Genomic DNA, 20,368 nt, shown 5'->3' with positions numbered 1-20,368 from the left:
ACCTGGTGGTATGGGCCTTTAGGCTCCTGTACCTCCTTCCTGATGGCAACAGCGAGAAGAGAGCATGACCTGGGTGGTGTGGGTCCATGATGATGGATGCTGCTTTCTTGTGGCAGCACTTTATATACTCAGTGGTGGGGAGGGCTTTTCCTGTGATGGTCTAGGATGTATCCACCACTTTTTGTAGTTTTTTTTTTCCATTCCTGGGCATTGGTGTTTCCATATCAGAGCATGATGCAACCAAACAGGATACTCTCCACTGTGCATCTATAGAAGTTTGTCAAAGTTTTAGATGACATGCCAGATCCACACAAACTTCTAAGAAAGTGGAGACAATGTCATGTCTTCTTTGTGACAGTACTTGTGTGCTGGTCCCAGGACAGATCCTCTGAAATTTGATGGCAAGGAATTTAAAGTTTCTGACTCTCTCCACCTCCATTGCTCCAGTGAGGACTAGCTCAAGTCTTCCAGTTTCCTTCTTCTGGAGACAATACTCATCTCTTTGGTTTTGCTTATGTTGAGTGAGAGGTTGTTGTTGTGGCACCATTCAACAAGATTTTCAGTCTCCCTCCTATATTCCAATTCACCTCCACCTTTGATTCTGCTCACCACAGTCAACAAGCTTAAATCTTTTCTCCTCCCCATCCTCAAGACCTGCCCATCATCTTCCTCTGGCTTCCCACCTCCTATCATTTGTTCTGTGGTCCACCGTTCTCTCCTGTTAGATTCCTTCTTCTTCCGCTTATCCCCTCCCAGCTCCATAATCATGAGCAAACTTAAATATGGCATTGGAGCCGTTTTTAGCCACACAGTCATACGTATAAAGTCAGTAGAGCAGGGGGCTAAGCACACAGCTCCACAGTACACCTGTGCTGATGTTGAGTGTGGAGATGTTGCTCATCCATACTAACTGTGATCTGCCAGTGAGGAAATCAAGGATCCAGTTGCACTGAGAGGTACCAAGGCCCAGGCCTTGGAGCTTAGTGATGTGTTTTGAGGGGATGATAGTATTGAATGCAGAGCTGTGGTCATCGAAGAGCATCCTGATGAACGCATCTTCATTGCTCAGGTGTTTCAGAGCTGAGTGAAGAGCCAATGAAATAGCATCTACTGTTGACATGTTGTGAAGGTAGGCAAATTGGAGCCAACCCAAGTCACTCCTCAGGCAGGAGTTGATATGCTTCATGACCTATCACTCAAAGCACTTCAACATGGTTGATGTAACTGCTACTGGACGATAGTCATTTCAGCAAGTTACAACATTCTTCTTGGCCACTGGTACGATTGATGCTTCCTTGAAGCTTGCCTGTATTAGTTAAGGCTTCCCTCAATATTTTCTCCCATTGCTGTTTCACAGCTCCATCCAAACGAATTTGATCTGATTTTGTGAGCTGAAATTCTTGCTCTCTGCTGCCTTTATCCCACTCTTGAATATCAGGACAACTCAGCCTCCTTTCATATTCTGCATACCTCTTTTAAAAGGCAAGTTTCCAGGAATATCTAATTCCCAGTGTAGTTTACCTCGTAACCACAGCTCTGTAGTGGCCATTTAGTTTCACTTACTTATTTTGACTTGTGCTATAAATTCAGTGCTCATCGCGAATGCTGTTTGCATTCAAACAAGAAAAAAAAATCAATATTGTCTTTTAAGCACTTTTCCCAGTTCTGACGCTAATAGGGAGTACTTTGTGTGCACTATTCCTTCCTGATAGACCGTGGTCATCCCTCACTCACTGTATTACCCCGCACAAGCATTTTGTCTTTATCTTTAACCTGCAGCCCTCTTAACCTGCCTAACTCTGTGCTCCATGCCAGCGCACTGGCTTGCTGAATGTCTTATGCTGCAACAATGGCCGGGGTTCAAAGGGACTTTGAAACACCTGGGGTCCAATGAAATAGTGATGCAGCATGTTGAGCCAGTTCCTCACAGTGCCAGAGATCAGTGTTCTGTCTGTCTCGGTGAAATTTGCACTGGGCGGAGATTAATGTAGATATACTGTGAATGGGTACCTTGATGACTGGAGTAAACTCTTTTGCAAAAGGGCCTGTTTCTGTGCTATACGACTCCATGTCTCTACCTCAAGTCCTACAAGTATAAACTGTAAGTTGTATTTTATACTGTTTTATGCTTCTTCAGAAAGCTGGCATTGTTCACATTTGTCACAATGTAAGTCCTGGCCTTTCAGTGACCAAGCATCCAATTTATCATCTTTTGAGGCATTGGGGGACACCTACAGTCAGGTACTGATCCTATTCCTCCCTTTTTACAGGGAACGTTTCAATTGAAGACCTCCAACAGAAGCCCATTACCTTACAAGTGAGCACCACAAGGATCTACATTACTCAGAAGCCCCAGGACAAAGACAAAATGTCAACGAAAATTGAAACTGTGTGTGCTACTTGATGGGGATTACCTGAAAAAAAAAAATTCAAGCCCCTGTTTTGTTTGAAAACTGAAAGAGCCCAATGTCCAGAAAGACCCTATATTGGGATGCTTCTGGAAGAGATTTTGTTGCAATCAATGGAAATTGATTATGCAGCAATGAGCAGTAACACTGTGAGAAATGAGATGGAGTAATTGTTAAATAAATTTCAGTCCAGTGAAACTGCAAACAACCAGAAATTAAACTGCAGGGTAGTCAAGAAATAACAAGATTACCCTGACCCTTAATAGTCCGTTGCAACAGCTCCATTTCATGCCACTATACTTGATAAATAGGCTTTCTGAAAGATGCATTATTACTAAACAATGATATGCTTAATTATTGCTTTGTGTGAGTGGACTGTGCACAGTAAGGGGAAATGTTAGTGTCATAATGATACAGCATGGAAACAGGTCCTTTGACCCAGTTCATCCATTCCAACTGTTTTGCCCAGCAAGCTGGTCTTGCCTGTCCATGTTGGGTCCATAGCCCTCTAAACCTCTTCTATCCATGTACTTATCTTGATGCCTTTTAAATGCTGTTAATGGCTTACCTCAACCATTGTTTCTGGCAGCTCATTCCAAATGCTCGCCGCGCTGTGTGTGAAGAAGCTGCCCCTGATGTCCTTCTCAAATCCTTCACCTCTGATCTTAAACCTGTGATCTCGAGGTTTTTCGCACCCCCTGCCCTGGGAACAAAGGACTATGTGCTTTCACATTTCTTATGCCTCTCATGATCATACATAGTGTATGTCTATCAGCTCACCCTGCAATCTTCTTCATGCCATCTTTCCCATAACAGGCTGACCAAGGTTGCGCACATACTTCAAGTGCAGTCTTATCAATGTCTTATACTGTATAGCTGCAACATAACTCCCACCTCCTGTACTCAATGACAAAGTAAATCCCTAAGTCTCTGAACAATAAATGTTCACTGATGTGTACTCAATGACCTCAAAGACACCCTGAGTAGGACAAGTGATACTTTGAGCATTACACTTGAAGAGTAGATTTCAGAACAGATACACTGGACTGAGGGAACTACCAACGTCTTTCAGCATGTGAATTTTGTTCCATGTCCTCTAATGTCACAGGAAGTGCAACTCCTTCCATATGCATACTAGATTTGTTAGCACATTATTTTAAGCTTCTAAAAGGAAGTTGAGAATCTGACTACCTAGAATTTGTGAGTAGGAGAAGAGTCGTACTCTGAATGTTAGAGGACAAGGGCCTAAAGAAGGGAACACACTGGCAGGCCTGAAAGCCTTAGAAACTAAGAATTAGAGACAGGAAATATATTGCTAATATCAACAACGTAAGGATACATGATACAAGATATACTGCCTGCCATAACCCACAAGAACTTGTTCAACAATGCCTCCCAAATCCAAGTTGTTCACCCTCAAGTTGGACAAAGGTGAGTTGATTCATAAAGAGGAATTGAGAAGAATGGAACAATCTCATTGGAGATTAGAAGAGTGAGAAGTGATCTTCTAGAAATATGGATAATTCAGAGGAAAGTTGGCAGGATAGATGCTGAGTGGACATTCCTCCTCCTGAGAACAGCTAGACATGGTCTCTAGAAAAGGAAGGTAAGGAAGAATTTCTTGTCTCAGAGAGTTGTGAATCTTTGGAATTCTCTTCCATGTAGAGCTGTGGAGATTGATCAGGACAGTTCAATTTTGGATGGCAGGGGAATCCAGAAGGTAGGATTAGGTAGGAAAATGGAGGTGAGATCAAATTCAGTTCAGCCCTGAATGGTGAAGTGGGCTGAAGTGACCATATTGCCTTCTCTGGGTAATAAATTCTGTCCTTATGAGGAATGCCCACATGCCAGAATAAGCTATAAATGCAATTTAAAAGTTGATGCATTTATGACCATGACAAAAGGATGAACACAAGACAGGCAGTGTCCTATGGCAAATGGCACTCACCAGTCCAGCTGCCATGACAGGGAGAAATCTAGTTCCTTGAATTTGAGATGTGACCATTCTTTCACCAGCACCTCCTCAACTATGTTGCTATTGTGGTTTGTTTTGCTGTTGAAATAAAGCCATGCAGTTTGACAGAGAGAGTTTACACACAGGTAGTTCAAGCTCATTGGAGGATTCTCAGACTCAGCTACCCTTAAATGCCCAAGTTGTCATGGCAACCCAAGCTTGCATACAGATGATATGATCTATTGATTTCATGTTATAAAGGTCAGAGTAAAAGTGAGGTTAATTCTGTAAAATAAAGTACCTCATCCACTTCTCTTCTTCCTGACAAGGATAACTCCTCATAAATGAAAATAATACTAAAATGCAGATGCTAAAAATCCAAAATAAAAACTGAATATATCCCCCAAAATGTTATCACAGATATTGCCCACCCTGCCTGGTCAACTGCTTTATCCATGTGAAAAGTTAGACACCCAGCTAAGTAGCAGCAAAAAAATATTTCTTTATCACCGAAGAATTTTTTTAATGAAATGCTCCGAGGTATACTAGCACCTAATAAAGTGGCCACTGAACTTATGTCCCTGGTCTTCGGCTGCTGTAGCCTATCCACTTCGAGGTTCAGCATGTTGTGCTTTTAGAGATGCTCTTCTGCATACCACTGTTTTAACACATGGTTATTTCAGTTACTGTCACTTTCCTGTCAGCTTGAATCAGTCTAGCCATTCTCCTCTGACCTCTCTCATTAACAAGGCACTTTTGCCCACAGAACTGCCGCTCACTGGATGTTTCTTTTTTGTTTTTTGCATCATTCTCCGTAAACTCTAGAGACTGCTGTGCACGAAAATCACAGGAAATCAGCAGTTACTGAAATACTCAAACCACCCCGTCTGGCACCAACAATCATTCCATGGTCAAAGTCACTTAGATCACATTACTCCCCCATCGTGATGTTTGCTCTGAGCAACAACTGAACCCCTGGACCACGTCTACATGTTTTTATGCATTGAGTTGGTGCACATGATTGGCTGATGAGATATCTGCCTTATTGAGCAAGTGTACAGGTGTACCTCATAAAGTGACCACTCCGAAGATTGCCCATATGATTGTCTATGCAATCAAGATGAAGAAGGCAACATAAAAGAAACAAAAGAATTGTTCTCCAACTGTACAAAGTCAAATGTTATCAGGTATATGTCTAGATGAAGATATACGGTATCTGATATTATAAAATGCTGATGGGACGAGATTGTCACATTAGGTGTGTTGAGACGGTAGTTTCTGGAAGGGATTCATACTGATAATAAAGTCACCTGAAACCTGAAGACAATAGCCGTAAGTGCTATTTATTAAATAAACAGCTGAAATGTTACTAGATATGTCTACTGCCAACATTAGAAAGTCAAGCATCAAAGGCACTTTCATTGGAAACACTCAGCAGGTCAGTCAGCATCAGTGGAAAGAGAAACAGAGATAATGTTCTACAAAGGGCCTCGGACCTGAAACATTTCCCTTTGCATGGGTGATGTCTGACCTGCTGAGTATTTTTTTAGCAGTTTCTGTTTTTATTTCAGATTTCCAGCATCTGCAGTTCTGCTTTTTTTTCATATTCCTATTGGAAATGGTGGTGACGCCTTTTCAGAGAGCACATTGACTATGGTGCGAAGGTAATCGACAAGTCTGTGCTAGTGGGCAGTCACTTAGAATGTGTCGAGGTGAACCAAGTGGGGTTCTATACTACAGAAGAGCATCTTAATGAACTTTTGAGATCCCTTTTCTCACATCGTGGCTTACCAAAAGAGTTAGTCTAAGAAAATGGCCCTGCATTTTGCTTATTTCTATCTTGGCAATTTATAAAGCAAAACGGTGTAAGCACATACTTATTTACCCATGTCAATCAAAGATGTAGCAAATAGATCAGCAAGAATTGTCAAAGTAGTATGGAAGTGATATCATAGGGTAACTCAAATTTAACAAGCATACGTCAATTAGCAAATTTCAGTTTGATGTCACATTTCATTATGGGTTATAGATCTGTTAAGTACACCAAAGGACTACAGTATGATTTAGCTAACTACAATCAATTTTAGATGGAAGAGAAGCAATTAAGATGCAGAGAAAATTATAATCACAATTTAAGCAAAGCAATATAGTTTGCCTGCTAACACCAGCCAGCAAAAATAATGTTCAAACATGGCATGTCAAAGTAGAATGCAGAATTTGGAGAATTGTGCACAGAAGTGGATAACACCCACAAGGGTCAGACAAGAAAATACTCAAGAGTCATGTGACCATGAGGTGATTTCTAAAAGTTGATCCAGTGAAAAGAACATCACAAGCTTCCACTGAATTGGGTTACACATGAGCTTCTTTGAGAAGATCAAAGAGATTCATAAAACCTGTAATTAGATCAAATCTGTGAATTTGAATCAATTATTTACTTCAAAAAGAAGAAAGTAGCTTTGTGCTTATAGATCTATAATGCGTGTTCAATGCACAGTGTGGTCAAAAAGAATTGAATAAAGGATATCTGCAAGTTTTAGCATATCTCTGTGTCTATTACAGATTTAGTATATTACAAACACCAGATGCAGAAAGATTAAGAATCCACATATACATCATACTGTTCATTCCTAGATGCCTCCTGAAGGGCTGATACACATTCCACTTGGACCGGCTCAAACAGGATATCTAGGGGTTGGTGTAAAGAATTTAACTTAGGCTAATTATAAAGGAATGACTGTATTTATACAGAACATAATCGGAATGTCCTGAAACTACTATTATGCAGGCAATAATATAGGCATGTGCCAGTAATCCTGCTTCCAAGATCATGCAAACCAGATGAGGCTAAATTAAAGAAAGAGAACACAGTACAGAGGCAATCTCCCCGCATTTCATTTCCTGTATTCATTTATGGCACTAATTATTCCCCATCGATTTGGAAGCAGTGACAGGCCAGATGAAAGCTCACACTCAATTGGAATTCCCAGCAATAGTCTGCAGCCCGGGAGGGTGGGGGGTGCTGGGGAAATCAATCAATGCAAGTGGCTGGCTCTGGACAGAGGTAATCCGGGGGAGACCTGTCATCCTGTCAGCGATCACAGGCTGTGCTCATCATTCAGAATGCCAGAGGGGCTCCCGTATCCCATCAGATCCAGGAGGACTAGCCCCAGATCACTCGGGCTGACACATGACTGACATGCTTTTAGAAGAGGGTTGCAGGAACCCAGGTGATTCCTCTGAGCAGTCCATCCAGTTTGCTGCTCCGTTACATCTCAAGTGGCGCTGTAATGTCTTTTGACAATGTCAATTAGAGCTTCTGATGCTGAAATTGCCAGTGTTGTGGTCCAGCCTACCTGAGCAGCAGAGCTGTCAGGAAACACATTGCAATTCCTGATTATGAAGAAACCAGTGGATATTCAGACAGAGAAAATCAATATCACCATTTCTTTCCGGTACCTGAGAAGAAGCGATGAAACCTGCTGAATTTTTCCAGCATTTTGCTTGTTGCTCCTTTCCAGAGACTTTCTGCAAAGTTATTCCTATCCTGTAAGGAATCTAATTGCCATGAGTTGTTCTAAAGCTCTGATGGAGAGTGAGCCTTCCATGTTCCAAGCCAATTGACTTGACGCTGCCCAGAAATAACAGGGAAGGATCATAGTCTTGGACCTTCTGCTACAGGACATGGATGGCTGAGTACAGCAGGGAAGCCCATCAAACCACAGAAGGGTGTATCACCAAGGGAGCCACTGGAGTGGCAATGGCACTACATACAAAATAAAGGTGTTAACACCACTGAATATATTGAGCAAATGGCACTAATAATGTAAAGAGTTTCCCCCTTCCTTTCCACTCCTGATAAAGGGTCTTGGTCTGAGACATCAGCTGTTTGCTCCCTTCCATAGATAATGCCAAACTTGCTGAGTTCCTCCAGCATTTTGTGTGTGTTGCACTTTTTATTCTATTGTATTTTTTATTATGGCTATTTTTATTTTTGATTATTTTTATTTTAGAGATAATAAAAAGAAATTGGATTGGCTCTACCCATAAATACGGCCTGGACTATTTGAGCAACCAATCAGGTAATAAGATTAAAGAGGGCATCCTGGAGAGCTAGGAAGGGTTAAGGAATTACCTGTCATTTACTGGAACCTTAGTTTGAAACCAGATTAACAACCTGTTGAACACAAAATTCTTTGACATCTGTTAACAGTTGAACAACCAGGTACTGATACACTACTTCTGTCAGACCGAGGTCAGGGATGGCATGGCTGCGTAGAGAGAGAGACAGTTCAAAAGAAGCGAGTGGGGGGGGGGGCGGGGAGAGGCAGTTGGAACATTTTGCATGCCACAGTTCCCAAGGAGACATTGGATTGCACAGGAGAGCGTTTAGCAGAAGTAAACAGGGGTAGTTGGCACTTTTTTTGCACCACAATTCGTGAGGCGACATTAGAATGCATTGCATCAGCAGTTGGCACGTTTTGTGCACTGCAGTTCCGGAAGAGACATTGCATTGCATAGAGGGAGAGAGAGTTTAAAAGAAGTGAGCGGGAGCAGTTGGCACATTATGCGTGCCACAGTTCCTGAGGAGACATCGGACTGCACAAACGGAGAAAAGTTTAAAAAAAAGCGAGCGGGTGCAGTCGGCACATTTTGCGCCACACAGTTCCCGAGGAGACACTGGATTGTAGAGCGGCACAGAGTGCTTAAAAGAAACAAACAGGGCCGTCGGTACATTTTGCGTGCCACAGTTTTGGAGGAGATATTGGAATGCGTAGAGCAAGAGGGTGTTTAGAAAGAAACGAGCGGGGGCAATCAACTAATTTTGCGCACTACAATTCCAGGGTACACATTGGAACGCATAGAGGGAAAGAGAGATTAAAGAAAGCACGCGGGGGGGGCGCAGTCAGCACACATTGTGCGCCACAGTTCCAAAGGGGAATATTGGACTGCAGAGGGGGAGTGAGAGTTTAAAGGCAGTAATACATTTTGCACACCACAATTCCTGAAGAGGCATTGGATTGCGTAGAGGGAGCGACAGTAAAAGCATGCTTAAAAGAAGCGAGCGGATGCAGTCAGCACATTTTGCACACCACAGTCTCAAGGAAACATTGGCTTCCGTAAGCGGAGAGAAAATTTTAAAAAAAGCAAGCGGATGTAGTAGGCAGATTTTGCGCGCCACAGTTCCCAAGAAGACATTGCATTGCATAGAGGGCTTAAAATTAATGTATGTTGACAGTCAGTATGTTTTGTACACCACAGCTCCTGAAGAGACAGTGGATTGCGTAGTGGGACAGAGAGCTTAAAAGAAGCGATTGGGAGCTGTCAGTATATTTTGCATGCCACAGTTGCAGAGGAAACATTGCATTGCATAGAGGTAGAGTGAGTTTAAAAGAAGCGCATTTTGCGCAGTCAGCACATTTTGCGTGGCACAGATCCTGAGCAGAAATTGGATTGCACAGGGGGAAGAGAGAGTTTTAAATTAACATATGGGGGGCAATCAGCACATTTTGCCTGTCACAGTCCCAAGAAGACAATGGATTGCACAGAGGGAGATTTTATAAGAAGTGACCGGGGGTAATCGGCACATCTTGCATGCAACAGGTCATGAATAGACATTGGATTGCATAGTGGGAGAGAGAGCTTAAAGGAAAAGAGTGGCGGCATCGGCACATTTTGCGCAACAAATTTCCCAAGGAGACATTGGGTTGCATAGAGGGAGAGACAGTAAAAAGTGAGTGGGGGCAGTTGGCACATTTTGCGCACCACAATTCAGGAGTAGACAACTGATTGCACAGAAGCAGAGAGAGAGTTTAAATGTTGTGAGCGGGGGCAACCGGCACATTTTGTGCACCACTGTTCCCGAGGAAATTGGATTCTGGAGAGGGATGGAGAGTTTAAAGGAAATGAGTCTGGGAAATTGGCACATTTTGCGCGTTGTTTTTGAGGAGATACTGTAGTGAGAGAGACAGTTTAAATGAAGTCAGCAATTTTTGACCGCCACAGTTCCCGAGGGGACAATAGGTTGCGTTAAGGGAGGGGAAGTTTAAAAAAAGCAAGTGGGTGCAGTCAGCATATTTTGCACGCCACAGTTCCCGAGGAGGCATTGGGTTGCGTAGAGGGAGGGAGAGTTTAAAATTAGTGTATGGGGACAGTCGGTACATTTTGCGCGCCACAGTTCCTGAGGAGACAATGGATTGCGTAAAGGAAGTTTAAAGAAAGCAAGTGGGGGCAGTTGGCACATTTTGTGCACTGCATTTCCTGAGGAGACACTGGCTTGCATAGGCTGAGAGAGAGATAAAAAAAAAATCAAGTGAGGGCAGTTGGTACATTTTGCCCACCACAGTTCCTGAGGAGACATTGCTCATGTGTAGAGGGAGAGTGAATTTAAAATTTGCATACAGAGCAGTCAGCACACTTTGCGCACCACAGTTCCTGAGGCGACATTGGATTGCATAGATGGAGAGAGAGTTTAAAATTAGCGGGGGGGGGGGGGTCAGTCAGCACATTTTGTGCGCCACAGTTCTCAAGGAGACATTATATCGCATAGATGGAGAGACAGCTTAAAAGAAGAGAGCTGTTGCAGTCGAGCACATTTTGTGAGCCACCGTTTGAGCAGACATTGGCTTGCATAGAGGAAGAGTTTTTAAAAAGAAGCAACCAGGGACAGTCAGCTTATGTTGCATGCTACAATGCCCGAGTAGACATTCGATTGTGTAGAGAGAGAGACATTTTAAATGAAGTGAGTGGGGGCGGTCGGCAAATTTTGCGCGCCACAGTTTCTGAGGAGACATTGGATTGCGTAGAGCGGAGACAGTCGGCACATTTGCGCACCACATTGGATTGTGTAGAGGGAGGGAGAGTTTAAAAGAAGTGAATGCAGCAGTTGACACATTTTACGTGCCACATTTCAAGAGGACACATTGGATTGCAAAGCGGGAGAGAGAATTTAAAAGAAGCAAGCAGGGGTAGTTAGCATACTTTCAGCGCCACAGTTCCTGGGGACACATTTTGGCTCGCGTAAACGAAGAAAAAGCTTTAAAAAAAGCGGGCGGGTGCAGTCGGCACAGTTTGCGCGCCACCGCTGCTCAGGAGGCATTTGATTGTGTAGAGGGAGAGTGAGTTTACAAGTCAGCGGGGTCAGTCAGTCAGAATGCACGCTGCAGTTCATGAGTAGATGTTGGATTGTGTAGAGGCAGACAGAGTTTAAAAGAAGCGAGCAGGGACAGTCGGTACTTTTTGTGTGAACTGTTCCCAAGGAGAGCTTTGCTTTCATAGAGGGAAGGAGCATTTAATGCAAACGACTGAGGGTAATCGGCACATTTTGCATGACCCAGTTCCTAAGCAGACACTAGCTTGTGTAGAGGGAGAGAGATTTCAAAAGAGCCAGGGTAGCCGGCTCATTTTGCGTGCCACAATTCCCAACTTGACATTGGATTGCATAGAGGAATAGTGGGTTTAAAAGAAGCAAGCACTGGCAGACAGCACATTTTGAGTGCCACAGATCTCACGCAGACATTGGATTGTGTGGCAGGAGAGTTTAAATGAAGCAAGTGGAGGTAGTTGGCACCCTTTGCACGCTACAGTTCCCAAGTAGACATGAGATTGCGTAAAAGGAGAGGGACTTTAAAAGAAGCGAGCAGTGGCAGTTGGCACATTTTGCATGCCACATTTCCCAAGGAGATATTGGATTGCATAGTGAGACTGAGTTAAAAGAAGCAAACGGGGGCAATCGGCATATTTTCTGCACCATAGTTCCCAAGGAGACATTGGATTTTGTAGAGGGAGAGTGAGTTTATAAGAAGTGAGCAGGGTCAGTCAGCACATTTTGCGCGCCACGGCTTCTGAGGGGAAAATCGGACTGCGTAGAGGGAAGGAGCACTTAAAGTAAACGTGAGAGATGAATCGGCACATTTTGTGTGCCACAGTTCCTGAGGAGACACTAGCTTGTGTAGAGGGAGAGATTTTTAAAGAAGCAAGCGGGTGCATTTGGCACGTATTGCGTGCAATATTTCCCGATTAACATTGGATTGCGCAGAGGGAGTGGGAGTTTAAAAGCAGAGAGCGGGAGCAATTGGCACATTTTGTTCGCCACAGTTCCCAAGAAGTCTTTGGATTGCGAAGCAGGAGAGTGAGTTTAAAAGAAGCGAGTGGGGGCAGCCGGCAAATTTTGCACAGCACAGTTCCGGGGAGACTTGCATTACTTAGAGAGAGTTTAAAACAAGCGAGCAGATCAGTCAGCACATTATGCACACCACAGTTCCCCAGGAGACACTGGCTTGCGTAAACGAGAGAAACTTTAATAAACGCGAGTGGGGTTGGCACATTTTCCTGAGTAGACATTTGATTGCATAGCAGAAGGGTTTAAAAGAAGGGAGTGGGGTAGTCGGCACATTTTGCGCAGCACAGTTCCCGAGGACACATTGGATTGCATAGAGGAAGAGGAGGTCTAAAAGAAGCAAGCAGGGGTAGTCAGCACATTCTGGGCACCACATTTCTCGAGGAAACATTGGATTGCATAGCAGGACAGTTTAAAAGAAGCAAGCAGGGGCAGTTTTAAGCATTTTGCGTACTAGAGTTCTAAATGACACACTGGATTACGTAGCGGAGAGAGCGAGCGAGCAGCCAGCATATTTTGCACACCTCAGTTCCCAAGTAGAGATTTAATTGCGCGGGAGAGAGTTTAAAATAAGTGAGTGGTGGCAGTTGGCACATTTTGTGCGCCACAGTTCCCAAAGAGATATTGGATTGCATTGAGGGAGGAAGAGCTTAAAGAATCGAGCAGGGGCATCGACACATTTTGCGAGTCGCAGTTCCCGAGGATAAATTGGATTGCAGAGATAGAGAGTTTAAAAGAAGCGAGCAGGCACAGTCGGCATATTTTGCATGCAACATTTCCCAAGTAGACATTGAACTGCGTAGAGCGAGAGCGAGCTTAAAAGAAGCGAGCGGGGTCAGTCAGCACGTTTTGCACCCACAATTCCCAAGGAGACACTGGATTCCATAGCGGGAGAGTGGGTTCAAAAGGAGTGATTGGGGGCAATCGGCACATTATGCATGCCACAGTTCCTGAGTAGACATTGGATTGCGCATAATTAGGCACTTGGCAAAGTCCAATAAAAATAAGTTAGGTTTAAGTGGAGTGGTCATTGAGTGATTGTGTCAGTGTTAGAGTGGGGAGTTGAGCCTTTGTCTCATCAAGGTTTTGGCAAGGAGAGGCAGAGGCAGTAGGTCAATCTTTTTTGTTATTTATTCTTTCTTCTTTCTTATTGCACACTTAGAACAGTAGAAGACGCCAGGCAGGATTGTGGAATACTCCTCTTGTGTGATGTGAGAAGATAGGGTGACCTCCAGTGTCACTGACGACTACACTGCAGAAGCGCATCCAGCTGCAGCTTCTAACAGTCCGTGTTAAGGAGTTGTAGCTGGAACTAGATGAACTCCAGATCATTTGGGAGGCTGTGGGATTGATAGGACATACAGGGAGGTAGTTACACCTAACATGCAGGACTTCGGTAATGGTGTGACCATCAGGGGAGAGAAAGGGGAAAGGCAGGCCATGCAGAATACCCCTGTGGCTGTTACCTTCAACCGCTTTGGATACCATTTGTTGTAGGACGGGATAACTTAGCAGAGGAAAGCCACAGCAGTTAGGTCTCTGGCACTGAGTCTGGCCCAGAAGGTATTGTAGGGAGAAGAGACAAGCTCTGGTAATAGGGGGTTCGTTGGTTAGGGAAACAGAAAGGAGATCCTGTGGATGAGAATAAGGTTTCCAGATGATCTGTTGTGTCTCGGTGCTAGGGTCAGGTATATCTCAGATCGAGTCCATAGCATTCTTCAGTGGGAGGGTGAGCAGCCAGAGGTCCTGGTCACTTTGGTGCCAATGTCATGGGTAGATCGGGTGACAAGGTCTTGCAAAGTGAGTTCAGGGAGTTAGGTACTAAGTTAAAGGATGGGATCTCCAGAGATGTGACCTCAGGATTGCTACCTATGCCACATGCTAGTGAGGTCAGAAAAAGGAAGATCATACAGTTTAGCACATGGCAAAGGAGATGGTGCAGGAGGGAGGGCTTCAGTCTTTTGGATCATTGAGCTCTCATCCAGGGAAGGTGGGACCTGTACCGAAGGGACGGTTTCCACCTGCACTGGAGGGGGATGAATTTCCTACGAGGTTTGCTAATGTTACGTGGGGTGGTGGTGTTTAAGCTAGTGTTGCAGGAGGATGGGAACCAGAGCATCAGAACAGATATTGGAGTGGATATGGAGAAAGGTGCCGCTAAGCCTACATACAAAGTCAGGAATCAGAAGGTTAAACATTGTGGGACTAATGTTCTGAGCTGTGTATATCTCAATGCAAGGAATGTTGTAGGAAAGGTGAATGAGCTTAGGGCATGGATCAGCATGTGGAATTCTAACATTGTAGCCATTAGCGAGACAGTTGCAGGAGGGGTGTCTCAATGTTCTGGGATTCCATTGTTTTAGATGTGATGGAGTGGGGGGTATTAAAAGGGGATTGATGATATTACTAATCAAGGAAAATGTCATGGCAGTACTCAAACAGGACAGACTGGACGGCTTCATCTCGTGAGGCCTTATGGGTGGAACTGAGGGATAAGAAATGTATAACCACATTAATTGGGTTATACGACAGGCTACCCAACAGTCCATGGGATTTAGAGGAGCAGATTTGTAGAGGGATTGCAGACTGTTGCAAGAAGCGTAAGATTGTGATAGTAGTTGATTTTAACTTTCCACATATTGACTGGATAGGAAAGAGTTTGTCGAATGTGTTCAGGAAAGCTTCTTTAGTCAGAACATATAAGTCCCAACTAGGGAGAGTGCAATATGAGATCTCTTACTAGGGAATGACACAGGGCAGGTGACAGAAGTTTGTGCAGGGGAACACTTTGCACCTAATGACCGTAATGCCATTAATTTCAAAGTAACTATAGAGAAGGATAGGTCTGGTCCTTGGGTTGAAGTTCTAAATTAGAGCAAGGCCAATCTTGATAGTATGAGAAAGGATCTAGCAAGTGTGGACTGGGACAGGTTGTTTTCTGGAAAAAGTGTACTTTATAATTGGGAGGCCTCTAAGAGTGACATTTTGAGAGTACAGAGTTTGTATGTTCCTGTCAGAATAAAAGGCAAGGATACAGGTTTAGGGAACCTTGGTTTTTCGAGAGATATTTTGGTCCTGGTTATGAAAAAGAAGGAACTGCACAGCAGATACAGGCAGGCAGGAACAATTGAGGTACTTGAGGAGTATAAGAAATGCAAAGAACACTTTTGAAGGAAATCAGAAAGGCTAAAAGAAGGCATGATGCTGCTCTAACAGACAAGGTGAAGGAAAATCTTATAGGTTTCTACAGATACATTAAGAGAAAAAGGATAGCAAGGGACAAAATTGGTCCTCTGGAAGATCAGAGTGGTAATCTATGCATGCAACTGAAAGAAATGGGAGAAATCTTAAATGGATTTTCTGCATCTCTGTTTACTCAGGAGACAGACCAGAGTGTTTCTAGAAGTGAGGCAAAGCAGCAGTGAGGTCATGGACTCCACACAGATTACAGAGGAGGAGGTGTTTGCTGTCTTCAGACAAATTAGGGTGGATAAATCCCCAAGCCCTGACAAGTTGCTCCCTCAGACCCTGTGGGAGGCAAGTGCAGAAACTGCAGGGGCGCAAACAAAAATATTTAAATCATCCTTAGTGACAGGTGAGGTGCTAGAGGATTGGAGGGTAGCCAGTTTTGTTCCATTGTTTAAAAAAGGCTCCAGGAATAAGCCAGGAAATTATAGGCCAGTGAGCCTGACATGAGTCATGGGAAAGTAATTGGAAGGTATTCTAAGCGACTGGATATACTATGCAAAAATCTTAGGCACAAATATATAGGGTGCTTAAGACTTTTGCACAGTACTGAATTTGTCAATGTGGAGTAGAGAGCGAGTTTGTAAATCTGGCAGGAGTAAAGGATGTTGGGAATGGTGAGAGTGAAGCACTGCAGGAGGAGTGTTGGGCAGGTGGCAGAGAAGGTGTGCTGGGACAGGTGGTGGTGAGGGTGCAGACACACTCAGCCCTTAGACACCAGGCAAGGTAATTTAATTCCAAACAATTGGTTTATTGATCATTACAGAATGTCTCTCTGGTGCTTCCCACTCCCTCCCCTCTCCCTTACCCTTTTCCCATGCCCCCCTTCCCCCTCTCAGTCCACAATAGAGACCCATATCAGAATCAGGTCTATTATTACTCACATATGTCATGAAATTTGCTTTCTTTTGCAGCACCAGTACAGTACATAAAATTACTACAGCACTGTGCAAAAGTCTTAGACATCCTAGCTATATACGTATATGTTTGGATTGACAAAGTCTGATTAGGAATGGTCATGGCTTTGTGCCTGGTAGGATGTGTCTAACCAATCTTATAGAGTTTTCATGGACTTTTGGCCTTTGACAAGGTACCACATGGGAGATTGGTCAAGAAGGTTCACTTCCTTGGCATTCAGGATGAGGTAGTAAATTGGATAGGACATTGGCTTTGTGGGAGAAGCCAGAGAGTGGTAGTAGATGGTTGTCTGTCTGACTGGAGGCCTGCAACTGGAAGACTGTGCCGCAGGTATCAGTGCTGGGTCTGTTGTTGTTTGTCATCTATGTCAACAATCTGGATGATAATTTGGTAAACTGGATTGGCAAATTTGTGGACGACACCAAGATTGGGGGTGTAGTGGACAGCAAGGAAGACTATCAAAGTTTGCAGTGGGATCTAGACCAGCTGGAAAAATGGCAGCTGGTCTAGATCCCACTGAATTTAATGCAGACAAGTGCGAGATGTTGCACTTTGGAGGACCAACCAGGGTAGATCTTACATGGTGAGTGGTAAGACACTGAGGAGTGTGGTAGAACAAGGGGATCTGGGAATACAGATTCACAATTACTTGAAAGCAGCATCACAGGTAGATCTGGCCGTAAAGAACTTTTGGCACACTGCCTTCATAAGTCAAACTATTGAGTACTGGAATTGGATTGTTATGTTGAAATTGATTAAGACGCTGGTGAGGCCTAATGTGGAGTACTCTGCAATTTTAGTCACCTAGTTACAGGAAAGATGTAAATAAGGTTGAAAAAATACAGAGAAAATTTACAAGGATATTGGCAGGACGTAGAAGATTGAAGGGAGATTTGATAGAGCTATACAAAATTATGAGGAGTATAGATAGGGTAAATGCAAGCAGGGTTTTCCCACTGAGGTTGGGTGAGACTCTAACTAGAGGTCATAGGTTAAGTGTGAAAAGGGGAACATAAGAGGGAATTTCTTCACTCAGAGAGTGCTGACTGTGTGGAATGAGCTGCAGCACAGTTTGATTTCAACATTTAAGCAAAACTTGGACAGGTACATGTATGGGAGAGGTATGAATGGGTGCAGGTCAATGGAACTAGGCAGATTCATAGTTCAGCACAGACTAGATTGGCAGAAGGGCCTGTTTCTGTACTGTAGTGGTCTATTACTCTATGGCTCTAAGGAGCTGGAGCTAAGGTACAGCAACACTTGTGGGCTGCCCCCAACATATCCTTGGGTGGTATTAACAGAAATTATACATTTCACTGTGTATTTTGATGTACATGTGATAAATAAATCTGAATCTGGATAATCTGTGTTGTCCTAAATCAGGAGGAGGGGGTCCTGCCGAAAGTCCGTTCCACCTAGGGATTAGATAGAGGATGCAGGGTCTGTGTGGCTCCAAAGAAGTCTGCACACAATATACATCTGTTCATTTCCCAATACCTTAAATAAAATTTGAACACCTTTCACAACTTCTGTAGGCCACTTACAACTCATTAGCTCAACTTCACCAATTAGAGAGATGGCCTACATGAAGATGTCGAAGAGGTGGGAAGTCTCATTTTTGGAATCAAATGCTTTCAACTTAAATTTAAAGGCTAATCTAAACTCTTAACCTACTACAAAGATGTGGGGTTTAATCTCTCCTAGATCAGACGACCAAATGGCCAGGAGGCACTGCAGGAGATTTGATCTTGAGTTATTGCTGAGACTGGACACCTCAGTGCTCAACCTCTTTGCAAATTTCAAACAAAGTGGAATTGTGGAATAGAAAAAGCACAAACTTGTCTCAATTTTATCTTCATATTCACTGGATATTCTCCTCAAATACTTGCAATACTTTCCATTATTTCACTAGTTTATCAATGTTCTCCTACAAACCTTGTCCAAAGATCAATTCTTTTACTTCAGCACTCACAAACAGCAGGGTAGCTGACATCAAACGCACACTGTTCTTGGACTTACCATCTTCCACCTCCAGGAGTGCTTTAGACAGGATGCTGCCAGCCACACTGATTGCCTGACACATGTAATACCCAGAATCGCCTGACTGGACATCAGTAATTGTCAGTTCACCTTTTGGAGAGACAGAAAAACGCCCCAATGGCTGAGGCTGGCTGGGAAAAAGCAGGATCTGCAGCAAAGAAACAAATAAATTTTATTGCAATGAAATCCACACTGCAATTGTAATGTCTTATTCAATAGACCTACACACTCTTTCACTTCAGAAACAAGAAATTTTGATGCACAATTTTATCACTTATTTTTCATACCAGTATCAAGAAAAAATCTCTTGGTCCCTATCTCCAGACAAACTCAACACACAGGGAATAACTTAAAGAACTGCATTGCTCAATCTTCTAACTTACAAAGTATAACTGTAAAAAAGTTATTCAAAAGCGTTTCATGAGAAACTTGTCATTCTTTGTAAATTAGAAGAAAATTAGCAATACCATAATATAATTTATTCCCTGTGTGTTGAGTTTGTCTGGAGAAAGAGACCAAGAGATTGTTTCTTGATGCCAGTATGCAAAATAAATGCATCTATTAGGGACAAAGCAGTCACATATCTAGCACTGTGGCTGTCGCCGGACCATTTATCAAATTAAAATAGGGTCTTTCTTGTCTCGTGTTGGTTGGTCAATAGACTTAAAAGTTGTTGAGGTAAAGATGTAGGCTCTATAATTCTTCTGTAAGCTTCCTAAATGACTTCAGATACAAGTCATAAATGAGATAGCTCTGAAGTTTATTCATGTTTCTGGTGCAAGGGGTAATGAGTAAGTGAGTTCTGAGGGTGAGTTTGAATCAAACAATGTTGCAGCAGATGTTTACTGATAATCCTTGAGATTCTGGATCAGATTACCTCGACCTCAGTCCAACTCCAACCACCAAATAACTCCGCCTATAGGTCATATGTAGGTGATGTGTAGGTATTTTAAAGTTATTCTCTCAGTTTATTCTGATTGGCTAAGTATTTCAAATCAGGGCATATTAGTGTGAGCAAGTTCTGCAAGTTTAAAGAGCTTAGCTCTAATATAAAGTAATTAAACTAACAAACACAACTAATTAATTCGAACAGGTGGCTGGGTCAGCAATATACTGCAGCTGCAACATTGGACAGTGATCATAAATGCAGCAAGGGTAGGCTGCTTAGGGTTGATGAGTTGGAGTCCAAGCTCCAAACACTGAGACACCTCAGGTACGGGGAGAATTACCTGGGCACAGTATTTCAGGAGGCAGACAAAGCCATGAAAGTGTGACTGCAGAAGAGTCAGGTAGAAGGATGCAGAGGATAATTCCAGAGGAGCCTCAGTCCTTGTCCAACAGTTATGAGATTCTTGCTCTCTAGTGTTTACTGCAAGGAGGATGTCTAAACTGTCCAGGGCACCCTGGCACAGAGACCGATTCATGTTGGGTGAGAAAAGAGTTATAGGCGATAGCATAATTGGAGGGACAGACACTTAAATACTGCAAAGACAAGAGTTCCCAAAAGCTGTGCTGGCTACTTGGTCCTAAGGTTTAGAACATCTGGCCTGGAGAAAGGTGCAAAGGGAAAGATCCAACTGCAGGGATTTACATAGACTCTAACACGAGTTTTAAAACATTGCAAAAGAAAAGATGCTGGCGGTCTTAGTGTGCATAAAAGTGGATAAATCCCCTGGGCCTTAA

General features: G+C 43.3%; 1 protein-coding gene across 5 annotated transcripts in view; it reads right to left on the bottom strand.

Annotated features, from left to right (window-relative positions):
- Window positions 1-20,368, bottom strand: part of robo3 (roundabout, axon guidance receptor, homolog 3 (Drosophila)) — a 345,220-nt gene that overhangs the window by 133,955 nt on the left and 190,897 nt on the right. For all 5 annotated transcript variants that reach the window (XM_072238366.1, XM_072238370.1, XM_072238367.1 and 2 more), the window contains exon 8: window positions 18,665-18,833. In XM_072238366.1, the coding sequence (XP_072094467.1) occupies window positions 18,665-18,833 (169 nt within the window). The remainder of the gene's footprint in view (window positions 1-18,664; window positions 18,834-20,368) is intronic.

This window comes from Mobula birostris, chromosome 20, assembly GCF_030028105.1.
Source record: "Mobula birostris isolate sMobBir1 chromosome 20, sMobBir1.hap1, whole genome shotgun sequence".
NCBI classification, from domain to species: domain Eukaryota; kingdom Metazoa; phylum Chordata; class Chondrichthyes; order Myliobatiformes; family Myliobatidae; genus Mobula; species Mobula birostris.
Note: the sequence above shows the minus strand (reverse complement) of the source record. Positions and strands in the feature narration are given on the sequence as shown.